This window comes from Nelusetta ayraudi, unplaced genomic scaffold (genome assembly GCF_046127955.1).
Source record: "Nelusetta ayraudi isolate G7.1 ecotype Tasmania unplaced genomic scaffold, CSIRO-AGI_Nayr_v1 ptg000075l, whole genome shotgun sequence".
Lineage (NCBI taxonomy): Eukaryota > Metazoa > Chordata > Actinopteri > Tetraodontiformes > Monacanthidae > Nelusetta > Nelusetta ayraudi.
The window spans coordinates 2,756,889-2,777,354 of NW_027466125.1; the positions used below are offsets into that span (position 1 = coordinate 2,756,889).

At 42.9% G+C, this 20,466-nt stretch overlaps 4 protein-coding genes across 7 annotated transcripts; 1 reads left to right on the forward strand and 3 right to left on the reverse strand.

Annotated features, from left to right (window-relative positions):
• Window positions 1-138: 138 nt before the first annotated feature.
• xiap (X-linked inhibitor of apoptosis) lies at window positions 139-4,997 on the reverse strand. 2 transcript variants are annotated; one of them, XM_076043466.1, is made up of 8 exons: window positions 4,876-4,997; window positions 3,071-3,362; window positions 2,409-2,985; window positions 2,210-2,309; window positions 1,697-1,775; window positions 1,386-1,425; window positions 1,110-1,292; window positions 139-901 (listed from the first exon to the last, which is right to left on the reverse strand). In XM_076043466.1, the coding sequence occupies exons 2-8, from the start codon at window positions 3,308-3,310 to the stop codon at window positions 708-710; spliced, it is 1,413 nt and encodes a 470-aa protein (XP_075899581.1). In that variant the 5' UTR covers window positions 3,311-3,362; window positions 4,876-4,997; the 3' UTR covers window positions 139-707. The 2 variants fall into 2 exon arrangements, with proteins under 2 accessions (XP_075899581.1, XP_075899582.1); XM_076043467.1 differs by lacking the exon at window positions 4,876-4,997 and adding an exon at window positions 4,668-4,836.
• Window positions 4,998-5,946: 949 nt separating this feature from the next.
• On the reverse strand, window positions 5,947-9,125 carry psmd10 (proteasome 26S subunit, non-ATPase 10). The gene is made up of 5 exons (XM_076043468.1): window positions 8,850-9,125; window positions 8,682-8,780; window positions 8,254-8,400; window positions 7,495-7,661; window positions 5,947-7,096 (listed from the first exon to the last, which is right to left on the reverse strand). The coding sequence occupies exons 1-5, from the start codon at window positions 8,961-8,963 to the stop codon at window positions 6,943-6,945; spliced, it is 681 nt and encodes a 226-aa protein (XP_075899583.1). The 5' UTR covers window positions 8,964-9,125; the 3' UTR covers window positions 5,947-6,942.
• On the forward strand, window positions 8,376-11,004 carry nxt2 (nuclear transport factor 2-like export factor 2). 2 transcript variants are annotated; one of them, XM_076043469.1, is made up of 4 exons: window positions 8,376-8,514; window positions 9,678-9,764; window positions 10,127-10,271; window positions 10,486-11,004. In XM_076043469.1, the coding sequence occupies exons 1-4, from the start codon at window positions 8,461-8,463 to the stop codon at window positions 10,668-10,670; spliced, it is 471 nt and encodes a 156-aa protein (XP_075899584.1). In that variant the 5' UTR covers window positions 8,376-8,460; the 3' UTR covers window positions 10,671-11,004. The 2 variants fall into 2 exon arrangements, with proteins under 2 accessions (XP_075899584.1, XP_075899586.1); XM_076043471.1 differs by lacking the exon at window positions 8,376-8,514 and adding an exon at window positions 9,386-9,546.
• A 767-nt stretch (window positions 11,005-11,771) lies between these two features.
• On the reverse strand, window positions 11,772-19,316 carry acsl4a (acyl-CoA synthetase long chain family member 4a). Of its 2 annotated transcripts, none has more exons than XM_076043464.1 (15): window positions 19,161-19,316; window positions 16,976-17,340; window positions 16,670-16,847; window positions 16,477-16,586; window positions 16,050-16,188; window positions 15,780-15,930; window positions 14,909-15,032; window positions 14,708-14,779; window positions 14,490-14,629; window positions 14,218-14,387; window positions 14,052-14,126; window positions 13,778-13,966; window positions 13,474-13,588; window positions 12,116-12,273; window positions 11,772-11,944 (listed from the first exon to the last, which is right to left on the reverse strand). In XM_076043464.1, exons 2-15 carry the CDS (start codon window positions 17,330-17,332, stop codon window positions 11,787-11,789), a joined length of 2,136 nt encoding a protein of 711 aa, XP_075899579.1. In that variant the 5' UTR covers window positions 17,333-17,340; window positions 19,161-19,316; the 3' UTR covers window positions 11,772-11,786. The 2 variants fall into 2 exon arrangements, with proteins under 2 accessions (XP_075899579.1, XP_075899580.1); XM_076043465.1 differs by lacking the exon at window positions 19,161-19,316 and adding an exon at window positions 17,734-18,021.
• Between the last annotated feature and the right edge of the window lie 1,150 nt (window positions 19,317-20,466).

Consider the following 20,466-nt stretch of genomic DNA (forward strand, 5'->3'; position numbering starts at 1 on the left):
TTTTGCTGCAGAGAGCGTCAACGAAAAACTTTCTGTAAAAATTCAAGAAGTTAATAAAACTACAACAGTGAACCAAGAAGCCCGTTTAACGGTGCTAACCTGTAAAAAAAAAAAAAAAAAATGTAACCAAATAAAGGCTTTAAGACAGTCAGATTTATTTATTCACTCTGGAAGACATTAAAATAATGGATAATGAAATGGTAAAAGTGAGTTCACGTCACACTGTGTAGTCGCGGGGGCTAGGGCTGAATTTGTTTCATTTCAAAACTGCCGTAGGATTACTGTCAATGTCTTCACCGAGCACAGAAAAACAGCTGTGAAAAAATAAAACAGGAAAGAGGAGCAAGGCATGTTATGTGTTAAGGTAGCAGTGTAGTGTGACACAGTTGTCCAATGTAAAAAACAACTATGTTTAAAACTAAGGCACCACTGGCACGACTTTTTTTTTTTTTTCTTCCAAAAATAGCTCTGTTAACAGGTGTCAGTACTCACGGGTAGCCTAGAAAAATCAACCTCACGCTGCCGTGTACGTTCAATATTAGAGTTGCGAAAATATTTTCTTTATATATATACACTTTCATTTTTCTGATGTATATAAACATCACACTGATGATATATATTACAGGCTATCTACATTATAACATTAACAATATGATAAAGACAGAGAGAGCAGCATTGACGTTTGGCAAAAGAAGTCGACGTTCCCCTCAAGAGATGTAGGTCTTAATCTTCTGAGCGATGGCTCCGCAGCAGATGGGACACTTGGTGAGCATCACCGAACATTCCTTACAAGACACGAGGTGACCGCATGGGATGAAGACAATGGAAACGTCTTTGTCCATACATATCTTGCACAGTTTCTCCCGCTGCAGCTTCCGGAGCTTCTCCAGCGGGTCGTCGCCTGGAAGAAACAAAATTCACAATTTAGTCTGCAAATCTCAGTTGTCGCCGACCATGCGCACGCGCTGCCTTTTTACCGTCTGCGTGCCAACATGTGTGCTCTCATTTGGATGCAAAAGGTCACTTTTTAATTTCAAAGATCCTCAAATCAATGCAACGTGGGAACTTTTGAAATCAATCAAGGGTTCAGCAGACAGCAGCGGCATTACCTCGGACTCCCGCCTCAGCCCCGTTACTCTGCGGTGGGCAGTTTAAACAGTCCTGGATGAGAGCTTCCAGGCTGGAGTAGCCCGAGCCCGTCCGGCTGGTTTTCTCCAGGATGGTTCGCTCCACGACGCTCAGCTCCAGACCCATCTCGATGGCCTTCTGAGCCAGAGCAGACTGCAGCACGTCTGCACACACAACACAAAATATTGAGTTTCATGTTCAGATCTTTGGGCTCTGCAGATGTCTTGTTGTCTCTTTATTAAGTAGGGGACGTTTACCGTTTCTCTCTCCCGAAAACCCATTCTGATGACTTGAAGTCTGGAAACCAACAAGCTCATTGTTATGTTGAGGACAGTGTGCGTATACAGCAAAAAGTCAAAAGTGACATTCCTACTGACATATTTTTCTAAACAAAGCCAAACGATGTTCAGTAGATTGTTTTTCTTGTGTAAATCACCTTCAAGTTGACAATTTAAAAAATGTGTGTATTCCTCTAGGAACTCGTTTCTTCCTCAGTCCTTCCGTCTCATCCCTACTGATCATAATTCACCTTAATGGCTTTGGTTCAACACAGGCACCCTTTACTCACAGCTCGATTTTCTTGTGGACCTCGGAGTTGAATGCTGCTGACAAATTCCTGCCCCTTTTCTGCCAACAGGAAACTGCATCTATATTTGCACACAAACAAAGTATTTCCACTTGGAGCAAATGAAAAAGGAGAGGCAGTTGACGAGGCAACTAAAAATCACAGTTGCAATCAATAATAGCTTATTAACAACCGACCAGGTAAAATGTGCGGCGACTGTGTGTTGTTCTTTTTGTCCGTCTTTTGTCCACTTATTTTTTGACAAAGGGAACCCAGTAAGCTTCCAACCGTCAAATTTAAAACTTTATGTAGCGTCTGCAGTTTCGCAATTTTTGTCACTTTGTTCTCCTTTGCAATATGTAAAAAAAGCAACACTTCCTGTAAAGAGGTCAGTTTTTCTTTAAGTGTCATGTGACCACAGTAACATGGAGATGACTCAACGCACAAGTGGCCGACACGTTAAATTGGAGCTGCCGTCACATTCCTGGAGTTGAAAGAGTGCAAACGATAACTCACCCAGGGTAATACTTTGCATGTTCTACCCAAGGATCTTCCTCAGCCTGCCAGCCTTTCATGCCCCCACCACAGCGGAAACACAGCACCTTATCCGCTTCCCCTGCAGCGACAGACAACAGAAGTTTCTTTTCAAGCAAAACCCACTGGATGCATTTAACACAGGTTTTACAAGTCACCGAATCAAAAAGACACTGCTCACCAGTGCTGTAGAAGCCGGCTCTTGCAAGCCTCTCTGGGCAAACAGGGTGCTGAACACCATCAAAGCTGTTGAGCCTCTCCTCAAAACTCTCCATCGAGCTTGAGGAGTGATTTTGTGGTGTCCGGGCGGCGGCGGTGCCGTCCTCCTCCTCTGTGTGCCCCATGAACGGGACGTTGCCCACGTCGTGGCCAAGGACAAAGAAGCAGTTGGGATAATGTCTGTTGTGCTCTCCCCAGGCGGTGTCTCCTGCTTCCCAGTAGCCCAGCATGCCGCCGCAGCAGAAACACTGCACCCTGTCAGACTCCCCCTGGTAGTAGAGGCCAGCCTGGGCCAGAGCTCTGGGTCTGATGGGAGCAGTGGGGGGCCAAGAGGAGAAGGAGCGGAGCCGGGCCTCTTCGCTCCTCATGTGCGGAGCCTTCGGGTAGGTGGACTCGTCGACCACCTGTCCTGTTCTCAAAAGAAATTCCACGTGCTCTGCTTCTTCGTTGTGGGCGGAGCCATTGAGCAGCGTGGGGTTGCCCGCTGGGTTCAGACTTTTGCGATGGATGCAGCTGAGAAATGTGCATGACGGGGAAACCTGAGAGCGCATGGGAACTGTGAGTCGTTTCATAAAACAATACAAGAAGCACTTCTTTTTTTATTATCATTGTGACAGTAAGTACCTCCTTGTGCCTCTCTACAGGTGTGTCCCCGGCGTGCCAGTTTTCTACAGTCTTGTTGCAGCTGAAGCAGCAGACGCGGTCGGCGTCACCGGTGAAGTAAAAGCCAGCCCGCGCCAGCCGCTCTGCTGACACCTGCTGCGGGAGGCCGGAGTTGCGAAACGACTCCAGGCGGCAGTTGAACAGCGAAAAGTCACCGCCGTCGTCCGTCTCAATACCGACGTCTCGTCTCAGATCAGACATGATGGAGCAAGACGGGAAAACGCTGAGTGGACTCCCAGTTCTGGCGCTTCACCTGCAAACAGAACACAAAGAGTGCAAGAAACAAAGGTCAGCGGGAGATGGCACTTTTTATACATGTGTGAGAACTGTTTTGTTTTGTTTTTGACAGAGAGAGCAATGAAGCAAGTAAATAAAAGAAATCAATGTATTGACACCACGGGGGGGGGGGGGGGGGGGGGGGGGGCAACTAAACAGTTGTGGCCATAATCAAGTCAAGTCATGACTTGATTATGGCCACTGTGCCTTTAAGAGAAGCAGCAAAGCCTTTCACATGGAGGTAGTAGATGGTCCATGTGAGGGCTGGGCACGGTAGAACGCAGTCAGTACCTTGAGGTGTGTGTGTGTGTGTGTGTGTGTGTGTGTGTGTGTGTGTGTGTGTGTGTGTGTGTGTGTGTGTGTGTGTTCCACCGCAAGCCAGCAGCAACTATACATATACTGCAAGTATAAAGGCAATAATCCCTCCGTCAGAATGACAACAACAGTTTTGGGGCACGGAAGTATGAGAGCCAGTCATTTACAAAGGCGTGGCACGCCCCCAAGGTGTGTGAGGGTACATGACGTGTCCCGAAAGTGTGTTCCCAACACTCCCATGTGCATATTTGCACCAGGCATGAACGTGTCTTTGTCACTGTGTTGATGTCACGTGGCGTCCCAAACCCCGATCGATTTTCACCTGGCGTTCCAGAATGATTTCAATTCCCATCCCCCAACTCATCATCACACATCTTAATGTCAAGCATAACGCGACAAGACTAAGACATCTGCGCCGGCTCGAAGAAATTATATTGCGGGAATTTTATAGACCTGCATTTTTTGACATTGAGCAGAGGCGGTAATCATCTCATCTCAATGTTTGGTATGACAACAGTCCCCACGGTGACGCCAAACCGTGTGGTGGCAAGTCACGGCTCGCCGCGACATCGTTTCCCTTTAATAGTAAATTCTGTTTGTTTTCACTGTAACGACTGGCCCCGAAAACCCCAGAAGGATCGCACGAGTTTCAACGGCCGTGACGTAACAAACAGCCAGTATAGTTTGCCGGCTACATGTCAACAAAGGCAAACTGGCAATACGACCCTTGCACGGGAAAACCAAATGGTATTCAGATTTGGTGATAGAGAATAAAGGCCACCACAACTGCCCCTTTGTCTATGGTTTAACTAGGAAGACGTTGCGCTGGACTTTGATCGGCGGTTTTGACGCGTAACTAGCAAACGCAAGCTAGCTGGCTGGCTAACTGGGTTTAGCTTGTCCTTTAACAAGCCGTGTTCACCTGCTAAACTGCCGTTCAAAACCACGACCAATAACCATCCAATACCTTGTTATCCAGCGGCTTTGCCCGATCTGACCAAACGCCCCCTTCGGACGGCAATAAATGACAGGTTACTGTTTACTAACGCAGACACAGCGGTCACACCAGCTATCTGACGTATGCGAGATTAAAACACGTCGTCACCAGCTTTTTACGGATTTATATTTTCTTCACTTTACTCGGCCGGCACAAGTGAAACTGACAGAAGTCCTACCTGAAGAAACGGTAGAGAAAAGTGAAATACAAGCGACCCCGACGAGATATTGAATGGCATCAGCTTTGCAGAAGTTAGCACGAAGACAGTGTTAATGGCCACGTCCGGATTTCAAAATAAACATACCTGTAACGTGAAGAAATTCCTCGTCCAGCCAATAACTGCTCCTGAGACACTCTTCCTTAGATGTGCGCACTCGCAGCACAATGCACTTTTATATAGGTTTAACATCAAAGGCAAATCGAATGTTGGCTGAGATTAAAGCCATTGCTCGGATGGCTCGTTCGAGAACTGATCGTTAGCGGTTAATATTCAACCGTCTCGCCAAAACCCATTAGACAAACTAGCTCTTTGACCCGTGACAAATGTGGTTCTAGGACAATATGAAAAAAAAAGAGAAAGTCTTGATCCACATGGCAAGTGTAATATTACTAAGTTTGGGCAAGAGGTCGGTGAGGTTTATGAATGCTTTAGGTTAAATTCTTATTCAGGGAATATTAGTGGTTGTTATGATCATCACGAGGGTCAGCTTGAATGAGATTGTTTTAGGACTCTTCTGTTGGGGTGTGCATCTCTTGCTTGTATCTTCAACAGATCAATTTATCAACGCCAAAAAAAAAATAGTAATGGATGCGGAGAAAGAATAAAGTAAAGTCACTTCAAATGCTGTTGCTGCTGTAAAACCATGCAATAGTGGGTACTATCGAAAATGTTAACTAGCACTTCTTGGGTTAATACTTGTTTTGGTATTGAAACAAACATGCATAAACCTCCAATAACAATGGTATATTCATGAAAAAAGTAAAAAATATTCTCTTATATTCGCTTATTATCCCACCTGAGCATTTTGAACACTTGCGTGAACTTGTGTGGACTGCCCCCATCTGGCAAAAATCAGAATAGCATCGACATGATCCTAACCAAACAGCAGGTTTAACTTGAACATATTTGTCCTATGTACATCCACTACTAGAGGGCATCAGACATTCATGTAATGTTGACATTTTACAGCCACACATTATTCATGGCTGCCATCAAAAACCTCAATCTAAAGCAAAATTTAAAAAAACAAACAATGAGTGCACGCTTTATTAAACACTAGACACCACTCTTTATATCGTTGTTTTTGCAACAAAACAATCTTCAAAGTAAATAAGCTTCAGTTTTGTTTTGACTACACTTATTTATTTATTTTTAGCTTGTCCTCCTTGAGGTCTGAGAGGCATAATGTAGATGCAGGGGTGTCAAACATACGGCCCGCGTGCCGGATCAGGCCCGCAAACTGCTTTCTTCCGGCCCGCGAGATTATTTTGCAAAATATAAAAACTGCAATTTATCAGTGAAAGAAAGTGCCGTTCTAAATGTGTCCACTTGGTGTCGCAATATCGTTTCTGCTTCGCAAACAAACTCAATACTGGGGCTGAGCAAATCGGCACAAGTACATCCACTCACGTCTCCTATTGGATACCCTCATTGCCCCAAAATGCCTCTGTCTAAACAGACAAAGCTGTTGCCAACTTGGCGGCTTTCTCCCCCAAAAAGTCGCTATTCTCCCCATGGCAACTTTTTTTTTTTGTCAAAAGCGACTAGCGACAAATCTCACAACTTTTCCTGGTGTTATTACGTTGTGATTAAGTGCAAATTGTCAATCATGCAAATTAGACAATAAGGTGATTTGGCAACTTCTAGCGACTTTCCTTACTGAGGAGTTGGCAACAGTACTGATGCAGAGTGCAGAGTGCTCAAAGAACACGAACGAAGTAAAACAAAGAAAACAACTGGAAGTTGTTGTTATTTTTACGTTATTATTAGCATAGCATGATTTTACCGGTCCGGCCCGCTTGGGAATAGATTTTCCTCTATGTGGCCCGTGAAACAAAATGAGTTAGACACCCCTGATTGTAGAGCTTTTTAACAGTTCTATTTATGGCACCTTCTCTTTCTCCAAAGCCCATCACTTCAGTGCTTAGGAAATGTAATTACTCCAGGAGGACTGCGTGGGTTTAGAGTTCTCATTATTTATCTTTTTGATGGTGGTGGTCTGAGCAGCAACACAGTAGCCCATGTTCACCCTTCCACTATCCGAAGCAGCAAGTTGCCCAGGCCACCCTTGGCTAATTGGAGTGGAGTCTTCTCTTCTTTGTTCTCAATGTAGATGCTGGCTCCGTGTTCTACCAGCAACTTGGCGGCTTCCACGCGTTCCTCATCACAAGCAAGGTGGCTAATGGTGCACAGAAAGGAAAAGGCAGTTCTGGTTAGAAAAACGCTGTTCAATTTTGCAGTTGTGGCCACACCAAACTATTGCTATAGAAACCTGAGTATGATAATATTGTAGTCAACTTTAACACATATGCCCTCCCTGACACAACCCCTTGCACCTTGCATTTATTTTTTGGTGTGACATGGGGATTGAGTCTCAAAGCAGACACCCGACCACAAGCTTGCAGCTACAACTAATTATGCATGCAAAACAATACTCTTCATTTTCTAACTTGGGAGGAAATAAGCAGAAATTCTCTTATGCTGCAGTCTGGCACTTCTAGGCCTCTCCAGCCACAGTTTCCCAGATCAATTGTGTTTGTTGTGTGCAACATGAGACAAATACTTATTCCTGCTTACAGCGGCGTGTTGCCCTGTGAGTCCTGGATGTTGGTGGAAGCGCTCTGTTTGAGAAGCAGCTGGATAAGCCGGTAGTTGCCCTTGGCAGATGCTCTGTGCAGTGGAGTGGAGTCCAGCTTGTCGGTGGCATTGGGGTCAGCTCCATTTTCCAGCAGCATCAAGGCAATCTAGAACGCACATCAAGAACAAAAGCAAAACCTTTCAGTCAGTGAAGAATAAACATTTTTTTTTAACTATTCATCTTTATACATATATATATATATATATATATATATATATATATATATATATATATATATATATATATATATATATATATATACATACATATGTGTGAAATTCTATTTCAAGTAAATTTTTTGAATTCCACAAATGTACAAAAACCTGTTTGGCTGAGATGTCATTGCAAGTGAAATGAGTCTGTGAATAAGTTTACATAATATTGCTAAAATGGAAAAAGAAAAAGTGAATAACTGTTGAAACAGCAAAATAATCATGTAAAAGTGGTTAGCATTTAAAATGTGTTTATAATGTCAATACAAAGAAGCTGAGTTTCAGGGAAAAAATAATTAATTGATAGAAATATGCATACTTTGCACTGCGTTGGTTGTTAACGCAGAAGACAGTTAATTTCTTTAATCTTTCAAAGAAAGGACTTTAAGGAATGTAAGAATATTACTGGAACCAACATGTCACGGTAATAACGAGTGAACCTCCCCCCCAAAAAACGTGCATGATGCCACGTATGTCAGCCAATACCTCATATCTGTCTTTGGAGGCTGCGTAGTGCAGAGGAGTGCATCCGTTTTGATTGACCGAGTTGAGCTGAGCTCCCTTAGATATCAAAGATCTCACGATTTCTTCTCTGCCTGCAGATGCTGCAATGTGAAGAGGGGTCCACGATGCCTGGGAAGTGAAAACATTAGTTGTCATTTTGCCAAAACCTCAAGTATCACAAATCGCCCAATGTCTAACGCCCGTTCTGGAAAGGGGGAAAGTCAAAGTCACAGTCTCACAGAGGTAAATCTTTCAGCTATTTTAAAGCTGCGACATAAAGTTTGATGTGTATTTTTCGATTCGTGTAGGGATAACGGCACATAAGAAGCCATTGGTTTTGAATCCAACAGTTTTTTTTTCTCGTTTTTCTTTCTAACACACACAAAAAGAACCCGAACCCTTTGACCTACATCATCTTGCAAATTCACTTCGGCTCCCATGTCGAGCAAAAACTCCACGATGTTGGTGTGGCCAGCAGAACAAGCCCAGTGCAGGGCGGTGCGGTGGTCCTGAAATGAAAAGCTTTGTGAATAAATAACGATCGTTTTAATGTGTCGAATCAAGGCGTGAATTCGTACCTGGTCCGTTTTACAGATGAGGGTTTTATCTGACAGGACAGACTGTCTTACTTGCTCCAACTGCCCCGTGTAAGCTAAATTGCAGATGTCCACATTCGACACAGAGCCCTCCATTGTTGAATCCGACAACCTATAATTCGAGTCTCACGTTAAATATTATTCAATCCTCACGTTAAATATTTAGCAGTCATGTGCGTTTCCATACACATCCAATTGTTCTGCCGAGAGGACGACTCGTTTCGAATTTGAGCCCAAAGGATGACTCAGGAAATTATGAGCACGGCTTCCGTATACGTCACAACCCTTTCTTCAAACTAAAAGACATCAAATGGGACGGCTTGGTTATGACATGTAGCCCATCAGCAGATTAAAAAAAAACCCTAACCCTAACCCTAACCCTTTACTATTGTAAGTTAATAGCGATGTACAAGATAAAGTAAATATTCAATACAGTACAATAGTGTCGTTTTTGCTACGCCCGACCAGGGCAACAGAAACAATATAGAATTTATAGTTCTATTTTATTTTGGCGGTTTGATTAAATTCCCGGAAGAAGTCCAAACGGTGTCAAAATGGCGGTCCCAGCAGTTGAGTGAAGTACCGGTGTGGACTAAAAAGAATAACCGCAACTGATCAAGAGTTTCCCGTTATCTCTGTCGCGTTATCCCATATTAGATCTGTACACATGCCAGTCATGGTGAGCTTTAACTGAACCGTCGCGGCATTATTAAATGTTAACCTGGTGATTGATAGCTCCGCTGTCTGTATGCCATGCTCACTGAAACAACCAGTGTTGACCAGGGACGTTTCTTCTTCTGCCCCCTCCAGGACTTCAGGACACATGTGGACCAGTCATGCAGATACTCGGAAGAGTTTGTTAACATTTATTACGACTACATGGACAAGAAGAGGAGGGTGAGTGCCTGTTTCCGTTTCATGCCATTAAATTATTTTAAACGGTAAATGAAATCGATAACATATCACCAGGCAGTCAGTCAGTCAGTCAGTAGAGCGGATGCCTGCGTTATATTGAAAAAAAAAAAAAAAAAAAAAGATTAAATGGCATTTCATTTTCACCACATAGAAAATAGCAGCTTATTGTTTACAGCTCAAACATAAAATGTCCTATTTATACACTTTAAATTGACTCAATTGAATCCATATTCTTTCTTCTTTATAAGAATTGTTACCTGTAAAAACCCGTACTAAAAGGATTCATTTGATATACATTAATTTGGAAAATGATATACTCAGCCAAAACGCTTCTTGTGTTTCAGAATTTGACCCGGCTCTACCTGGACAAGGCAACGTTGGTGTGGAATGGAAACGCCGTGTCAGGTCAGGATGCCCTGGGTGAATTCTTTGAGTCGTTGCCTTCAAGCGAGTTCCAAGTCCAAACCCTGGATTGTCAACCAGTTCACGGTAAATAGCAGCACTCACGACATGCATCCAGCTAGGTGGGATTTTCTTCTCATTGTTTTAAGGGACAAATTGCAAATGCGAAGAAAAGCATGTCATTCTCCCAGAAGCTAAACTCTGAGGGTGGAAAGTTATCTAGGAGTTGTCTGTCAGATGATAATTTTTGTCCCCCTGCCAATACAGCATTGTACAGTTTTTTGTTTTGCTTTTTTCACAGAACAAGCCACCCAAGGCCAAACCACACTGCTCGTGGTAACCGGTGGAACTGTGAAGTTTGAAGGAAACAAACCACGTTTCTTCAACCAGAACTTTCTTTTGACAGCGCAGGCTACACCCAACAATGACCAGCCTGTTTGGAAAATTGCAAGTGACTGCTTCCGATTTCAAGATTGGAATAGCTGATGCTCTCCTTGTCTATGCTTTTATGTGTTACACAGAAAAAACACCCTCTCAGCTCTTGGAAATAAGAAAAAACATGTTATGCACTACATGTTTTTTTTCTGAACCCAGAACTTCGATTTGAGGTCAATTCCAGAAATTACCAGGGTATTATGTTTTTCTTGTGAAATAAAATCTGTAGTTTGCTTCTGCTTTTGTAATACAAATGGAAATAAATGTCATGCAACATTTTTTTTTTAACAAAGTTTATTCCTCAAAATGGTGAGCAAGCTGAGTGTACATCATGAAATAATAAATAGAAACAGCACTGCCACACATCCATGTGGTTGCACTTTGACATAAAGGAAAAAACTGCAAACACTTATAATTTATTTGACAAAGGCAAAAACAGTTAAATAAATCATCATCCAGTAATTGACTTATCTTATGCTTACAAGCACAGTGGTCATTGTTACATGGTAAACAAAGTGCACACAGGATTTTTTTTGCTGATCTTGCAGCAGCCCCTCCCATGACAATTTCAAATAAATAATTGTTTATTTTCCTGAGTCACTTAAGTGTGCACATTTGGTCTCTTTAAATAAATTCACACAGTAACAAACGCAACAAAGACAAAAGGTTAAAAAAAAAAAAAACAGCCATGACCTTCGACCTGACCCAATGGCAGGTTAACCATTTATGTACTGTTTATCTGATACCAAGTCTGCGTAATAATACGAAGACTGCAGACCGAAGGCACAGAAACATCAGTTCTTCAACTTGAAAGAACACAACCCCTTCATAACTCATTAATTCAGTAAGGTGGATGCACATCAGCTTGCCAGGAACAAATGGAGAAGAACAGTGGAGGGACTTCGGTGTCAACAGACTTCAGCAGGAATGCAGTTAATCGTTTCAGCTTGAGTGCAAGTCCTTCACAATCAAAATTGAGAATTGAAGAATAAAAAGCAGCACAAATAGAATAGAGAAATAACTACAGCTTCAGCTTTTTGTTTTGTTTGGGGTATTGCAACTTGGCCGCCTGTTGTGAGCAGACTGCAGGCCAATCCAAGTAGGTACCACAAAGATTATTTACAGATGAAGTGAAATCAGGGCCTGTGTAACAAAATGGCAGTAGTTTTATTTGCCACCGTACATTCTTTCTATGTGGTGGAGATAGTGGTTCTTCAGTTCCTTCCTCCGTAATTTGAACGCGTCTGTGACGAGTCCGGTCTCGGGCGTCCACGGCTCCGGGCTGAGATGCACCTTCATTGGAATCTCAAATCGCTGGAGTTTTACTTTACAGGGGAACACAAGAACAGACGCTCAGTACACTGCAGTAAACTGTGTTTTACGCTCACATCGTTGTGTAAAACACGTGCGAAGGAATAAATTCTGTTGAAAAACATTTGGGAGGGAAACATGGAAAAATATGGTTTGATTTCAAGAAAACCACTATTGCTACTTACTGTTAGCAGCAACCTTCTTGATCTCTTTCAGAACCTCTCTTTCCATCTCAGGGTGAGTGCAGATCTCCTCCCATGTTTCCACGATGCCCCTCTGTTTGGCCAGGGCTGTTAGGCTCTTCTGGTTGGGGACCACAAAGCTGATCACGTAGTTCTGCTCACTGTAAACAAGAGTTCATAAAATTATGTAATGGAGCACACATTAGGTCAGTCTAATACTCCAGTCTACATATGGGTCCTTTCCTTCTAAAATCATGTGCCTGTTTAAAAGTGAATGACTGCATTGGTGTTCAACTGCATGGAGCAGTTTCTGGTTGTGTTGACACCAAAGCCCTGCTGCTTCAGTCATGCTTCTTTGGTTTTCTCTTTAAGGCTGCTGACCTAATGAAATTTGTATGTACAGCATGAGGAACATCTGTCTCGTGTAAATAAAACCACACCAGCAGCAGTTGCATGTTTGCGTTTTTTTTTTTTCAACTCACGTGGGTTCCCTTTTCCCATTGCTTTGTTTTATTGCACACACATCTATGATGCACACAAACAACCTTCATTTCAGCTATATATATGTGTGTGTGTGTGTGTGTGTGTGTGTGTATATCTATATATATCTATATATATCTATATCTATATATACATATATACCATATTGTGTTTGACTTCAGAATTTTTTGCATTTCTGAGATATGCAAATATAGCAGCAGAAAAAACATCGCTCAGATACAGAAACCAAGGGGTTAAAAAAATGGAAATGATGCAGAGCTTCCTTGAATTAAAAACAAAAAAACAAAAAAAAACAAATGTATGGATAGTCATATTCAAATTTGAGTTCTTTACTGTCATTTAAGCAAGCTGGTAGCTTTGTGAGGTGCCCTCTTCGTGCTTAAGGCGGCATTTGGACTTATGTCATGCTTATGTTTTTTTCTATTTAATCTCACCTTTAAAAAAAACAACCAAAAACTCTTAAATCATTTAGAGTACATAAAAAGAAAAAAAAAAATCTGCCCATAAAAAAAGTTCCACATGTGATTCTTTTTCTGAATGGGGCCAGGAAAGCTTTCCATTACCGTGTTTCTGAAAATGACCAAAACCTAAATGAGCGTGACTTTGCAAGGACCATGAAATTCAAACCATCAAAAGAATTCTTCGAAAAAGTTCACAGCTCTGAGCAAAGACAGCAATGGTTGTTTCAATTATCGTTGGTTGCACTACTTTTCAGACAAGTGAACCAGTTGGTTAACTTCATAGTAGTGAAAAAGGTTCTTAGAACTGTAATGAGTCCTGCCCTACATTTAGTTTTAAAACAAACAAAACAGTTTTTCATCAACCCTCCACCCTTAAACGGAAAGGCCAAAGTGACTCACCTGTTTGCGTATGCGCAGATGTTGTCAATTAGGGAGCAGGACTTCAGAGCTGACTCAACTTTCCCGAGAGACACGTACTCCCCGGCTTGCAGCTTCACCAGGTCTTTTTTCCGATCTGAAAGCAAATATAAAAAAGCTCTTCACATTCAGGCCCATCAAATGCAAACTGTGTGTGCGTGCGTGTGTGATCGAGATCACGCTGGAAGCAGATTACTGCCATGTAATCAAGTGTGAATGGTGTGTTTATGTAAAAGCCATCGAATGACGGCTGCGAAAGACAAGATGACGACGGATGGACACACACCCACGATCTGCAGACAGCCGTCAGGATGAACCTGTCCAATGTCTCCGGTGCAGAACCACCTCTGACCCGCTTTGTCCACAAAGTATTCGTGGCCCATGTGCTCCTGCTTGTAGTAGCCCATGGTGACATTGGCGCCGCCGATCAGAATTTCTCCTCTTGGGTGTGGCTTGTCTTTCCTTGTGTAGCCGCCTGTGCCAATCCACGAAATAAAACCTTTATTGCAAACCTTACAAAAAACAGAACTGACGACTCAAAGGATGGTTCCGAGTCCTACCTTCAGCCCAATCTCTGAGGCTGACTTCGCAGCACAGCAGGGGGGCGCCAACGCGACCGGTGCTGCTGTCCGCAACTGTAGAAGACGACAAAATACATTTAAAACATTCTGACTCATCATCTCATTCTATTACCATATTTTTCTTTTTAATTCAACCCGTCCGTACCCTCCGATATGGTGCCTGCCCCGCACGTCTCCGTCAGGCCAAAGCCCTGGCCCACTGGGCAGCAGAAGCAAACATTCATAAATCGCTGCGTTGCCGCAGACAGCGGGGCGCCTCCGGACAGCATCAGTCTCACTCGCCCTCCCAGGATCATCCGCACTTTCCGGAACAAGCTGTCAGGACACAGAGTTTCAATAAGTTTGATTGTTTTATTGTGGGTTCGTTAAAAAAAGGGATTCACGATTGCTGATTAAAAAGACATCTCGGCTTCTTACGCATTGCAGATGGGTGCGTCGTATCCCTTCTTGAGCTGCTCCAGTTTATAATTGTAACCGAGCTCGAATAGCTTTTTCTGAATGAAACTCATTTCTTGCACTTTGCTCATCACGTTCCTGTGAATGCGATCCATAATTTCCTGTGTGATTGGAGAAAAGAGAAAATTAATTCACACGTTTAGTGATCAGGTTTAAACTGAGAAGTGCGGGAGCCTTACCGGAACAGCTGCCATCAGCGTGGGCTGCAGCACAGACACGTCTCCTTTACTCCCTTTCTTTATTTTCGTGGACTAAAGAGAAGAGAACAGAACTTGCAGGTAAAAGGCAGTAATGGGCAACAATAAAGCAGACACAAAGCTCTTTAGCGGTGACGCGGCGTCACAGGACTAACATGACCCGCTGCCGTGACTTCAAATTACCTGGTCTGACAGAGTCTGAGGTGACGAGTAGCCAATCCGACAGCCGTACGCCACGCATGAGATTTCAGCGGTCAGTTCCAGAACATGAGCCAAGGGCAGATAGCCTATGTAAATATCGGCAGGCCTGCCAGGTCAAAGACAGACGGAAGTCAGGGTCTGGGTCAACTCGGCAAATTCTGCCCACACAGTTTCACGCTCAGCATCATTCTGTGTTAACAGCAACACGGTGTTACTCGACTATTCAGCGAAGATTAAAGAATCGGCTCTGTCTTTCAACAACAGAGGCGTAATTGAAGAGTGTGTCGTACAACAAGAACTGGGACAGTTAGACATGTGACATTGGTTTGTTGGAGGGAGGGTGTGTCGTGGAGGGAGGGTGTGTCGTACTTATTATTTTAACTTTTAATTTGTTGTTTGTCCAAAGACTTCCGGGGGATTTCGGGGCAGTTGTTTGTCATTTGTATTAAACAAAGAAAAAAGGCAAACAAGAGGTCTACCCGACGGTGACAGTCAGACCCCAGGAGAACACTGTCAACACGGCGTTTATCTTGAAGCATTTCCGCTGCATAGGTTAAGCAGGAGGACAGACAGTGGCTCTGAAAACTATACACGGAGGAGTCACTGTGTCAGCACTGTGTCGCTCTTCCCTAATCTCATTAACCACTTTATTTGAACTTTTACTCACACACACACACGCGCGCGCACACACACACACGCACAGGCTTTCTCTACAATGTCCCATCAGTTTACGTCAGTTAAAAATTTCAATATGCATTATTTAAAAAAGTTATTATTTAAAAAAATGCTGTTTTTTTTTGTTTTTTTTTGCAAGGGCCCGTCCACTTCTTGAATATGTCTGATATGAACTCACCCAAGTCCTTGGATGCGTTCACACTGGCCCGTCATCCCTGCAATGAGGTTACTGTGGACGATCATGACTCCCTTGGGTCGGCCAGTGGAACCACTGGTGTACACCACCACGGCCAGATCTGACGGCTTGGGCTTCACAATTTCTCTCCCCACTGTCGAAAATGTAGTAATAATAATGATCAGGAACAGTAATCTTAATGTACTGTAGCTGGGATAATATTTTTAAACGTTGCTTCGAATCAGAACTGGAGCAAAACGGACGGTTACGCACTGTTCTCGGGACGCTGGCCCAGCTCCTGCACAGCCTGCATGCTGTGAATGGACAGACCATCTGGGTAACCTTCTGTGCTCACTTTCTTCTGGTCGACGTAGATCACGTGCTTCAGTTTTGGGATTTGCGTCAACACATTCTGTGCGGGACAAAAGGAAAACACAAAATCAAAAACATATCCACAGTGGGGTGTGGACCGTGTCCGCAGCTAAGGTCCTGACATTCAGTGTTACAACAGGTGCACTTCTCTATTTATTTGGTTTTGGTTATGTAGCGGCACACCAACTGTGCCTGCGTTCTTTTGTGTGGAGCAGCCGTTGGAAATTTTAATATTGAAATAAGACAAGATTAGCGGGTACCGACAGACGAACGGATGAAGAGAAAGACTGATGAGACAGACAGATGCGTGCAGCAGCGGATTACTCACTTTAAGTTTGGTCTCCAGCAGTTCTGCGCTGGTAATAAGATGAGTGACTCCCGTCTCATTCAGTCCATACGCAATCGCCTCCTCTCCCAGCGTGGCATAGAATGTCACCACTGTGATAAATATAAAGCATAATCAACCTGTTGTAAAGTAATGCTGTGCATAATATCTCTATATTTATTCAAAAGGTGCTTACATGGAAAGTTGCGCCTGAAGCACGCCTGAGCGCTGATCATCCACTCTGCTCTGGTCTCACAAAAGATTGCAATGTTGCTTTTCGGCTGCTGCCCCAGTGCTGCCAGCCCACTAGCGAAGTGACTGACTTTGGCTTCCATGTCATCGTATGTCAGCCATTTGTACTCGCCCAAGATGAGCTGGAAGGAAAAACACATTTATCCCTTTCCATCCGTTTTTACACAGTAGACACATGCTGTGTACACCCCATCAGTTTATCACATGCAGAGATCCACACTCACAGAAGAACAATAAAAAGAATCCCTACCTTTTTAAAGACTTTACCGGAGGGCTGAATCTCATTCTCCTCACTGAGGACATCTCTGATTCCGAGACACGGTTGTGGTCCAAAGCGTAGCACGGCTTGATCGAATAGCTTATCCAGTGTGTTCTTTCCCGGGAAGTCCTCCGTGGCCAGGAAGTCAAAGTGGTCGACGCAGCGGTAAGGTCCCTCCGGGCGGCCTGTGATGGAGCGGGCCTTTACCCTGGTGGACCAGTCTTTTTTCTGGCCTGCGCCAGTGATGTAGTACCAGGGTAGGAAGGAAACGAGCGAGTACAGCCATATGACGAGGTGGACGGGGAGGAGGAGGATCAACTGAAGCACCGATTCTGGCTGGAGACCCATACTGTTTTCTAGGGAAGTGCGCAGAAATGAGGAGAGCAGAGATTAAAGATCCAAAAGTCCAGCTGGTTGAAAAATGTATCAATTTCTAACAAAAATTGGTCTGCTGTCAATGAGCTCTTAAGTCATACTGAGACAACAAAGCAAATGAAAATAACATGCAAATCATTCTATTTACAGTTCCAACGAAGCTTTTTAGCAGACATTAAAAAAAAAAAAACAACCACTTCATGCACACAGCAATTGCTACTGACAAGGGGAAGTTGGTTGTCTGCAGCCCAGAAAACGACTACTTGTAAAAAAGAAAAAACAGGAAGCTAATACAGGTCATCTACAATCCCTACAGGAGTGAAGTCTCCTCGCATCATCTCGCGGAGCTGTGCAGCACTCTGAACAGAACTCACCTTCTAGTTGCTCCGTCGCAATAGAACCCTTGTGCGATGCTCTCTCTGCTTTATTGCCCAAATATATGCAAGTCCCTCCCCTAACTAGAACAAGGTTCTTGCTGTCAGCCTTCTCACGATGAACGAGAGGCTACCTGAGAGGTCGTACAGGGGATAGTGTTAAGACACACGCTCACTAACTAGCCGGGCCGCCGTCCAATGACCACTGGCCTGAGAGTTGTGAGGAAGAGGATCAAGCGGCTGTCCACCAATGACAATACTCTTAAAGCTCACCCCACACAGTGGTCAGCGAGAGGCCACTCAAGGGCAAGTGCAGCTCACCAACGACTTTCAACTAATGTGTTACTTTGTGTGTTATCGTAATAAATGTCAAGTGTCTTGTTTTATCTCCACAGCGGCCTGAAATATTAATGTGAAAAACGCAAAGCTGAAGCGTACAATTTGGGCAACAAGACCTTCCAATACACAAACAGAAATATAGAAACAGGACGAACAGTCCAAATATAGCAGATTAAAGAGACACGTGTTTACTACTTAGCAACAATGTAGTAGGACGAGAATGTTGCCGTTTAACGAATCCACTGAATATGGTCACGTTGAGTGATTCACAATCCAGTGCATCATATTCGAAACCTGCGTCAACCGTGTTGGCAGACAGTTAATACACGCTGTAACACAGTGTTGCCACACTGGTACTTTCCCACACCTTCAAATTATGTGGATGCCGGTCCAGCCCAACAATACAGACACATTTCTTTTTGATAACAGCATTAAAGGGCACACCCCTCAATTAACCGGATACCTCGTTCCTCCAGCATTGAATGTGTTCGTTTAACCGTAAGAACAAGAAAAACGTTTTTTTTCTCTCTCGCCTAAGTGGAAAACATGCCTACGGCTAAGAGAAACATTTTCTGACATCTTAAGCGTTCATCGATCTTAAGTGCTATAATCCCAACCTCGGGTGTCAGAATGCCCAAGAGTAAATCACAATTGTACCGGTCGCCATAATCTACGTTCATATGACGATATCCAGTACAAAGCCACGGCGGTTCGCCACGCCATTATTTTTTACGATACATTTTGTTATTGTTTTTTTAAATAAACAAATAATATATTTCACTTGTTTCCGGACCATTAAGAATATATTTTATTTAAAGCAACATACAGGCTTCTAACGCAGCGGGATGGAAGCCGGTGATGACAAAAGACGCGCCACGCCGTCTCCGCCGCGCTTTCAGCGCGCAACGGCAAATTAATTGGCAGCATCGTACGTTAGCTAATGATACGCGCAGCTAAAACCTCTTAAACATTTAACCAAACAAATAGCCCGAAAGTACATGGACAAACGGATGAAGGCAGTAAAGGGATTACAGTAATGAGCTCGAGAGTGAGAACCTGCACTACTGGCAGGCTCCGGGCGTTCTTACCATCAGCGCAGGAAACTCGGTCAAGTCGTGTCGGCGCTCCACTCAGCAGCAGTGACCGACAGTTACCTCTCCTCGAGTCCTAACCCGGAACCGTGACGTCATCTGATTCCACATCTTCTGAGCCAATGAGAGGCTGAGTTGCCCTCGGCTTTTTTCCTTTCAGTCCGCCAGATGAAACACATTCACAGGAAGTGATTGTTGCCATGTTATTTATTGCAATGTGCGCTATGACGTGACTCATTTCTTAAATCGAAATAAAGAAAATAAAAAAAATGAATTATATTCCACGTTTCCATGCTGAAACAAAAATGATTAATCGACAATAATTAAATTCCTCAAAGGACTAATATTCATCATACTTATTTCAATTGTTGTCCAAAGATGCTTTGGGGTATGGTTTCATCAAGTATGTGTAATAGTAGAGAAATAAGGCCATACAGGGCCCCAGTTTCCAACCTTTTTACATCTAGGTTATTTGTTACTTGTTAACATTTATATCTGAGACAAAATAGTAATTATGAAGAAATTACTCCATCCTCATTTGCCCTTGCTTAAAGCAAACCCCTCTCACATTTAATTTTGGGAAAACATAAAAGAAAGTCTCATTATTATTATTATTATTATTATTATTATTATCATTATTATCATTATTATTATTATTATTATTATTATTACTATTATTATTATTATTATTATTATTATTATTATTATTATTATTATTATTATCATTATTATTATTATTTCAGATGGTGTAATTCTTGTCTCTTATCTGCAAAAAGATTAAGTAGCCTAGTATTGACACTGACCTAACTCTTTCGTGACCTTACTTGGCGTGGGGCTTTTCAAAGGACCTCTATATGTCACTACATTAGTTTTTTTTTGGTTTTTTTTAAAAACATAACCCAAGTAGTTCTATTACTTAACAAAACGGATGTTTGTACCCAGTGAATACCACGTGGCAAGAGAAACCTCAAAAATCATTAAGACAAACCACCAAATGTTCAAGAGTGATGTTTTTGCGTGCTGGCGGAATTCACAGCCGCGGAATTCACGGCCCTCAAGCAGCTGAACCATCTGCGTTGTATTGATTAAACCATGTGACAGCCTTTCCGAACAAGACATTAGCACTAAAGACACAAACGTTCTTCCGAACCAAAATTGGAAATAGCTTGGAACTAAAATTTCCCACTCTGTAATTTCCCAGTTTTGGAAGGAATAAAGGTCTAACTGTAAAAACAAATGGAACATTTGATTAACCATTATGGAGTGATATTTATTGTGTCATTTATAAACTTAATATATATGT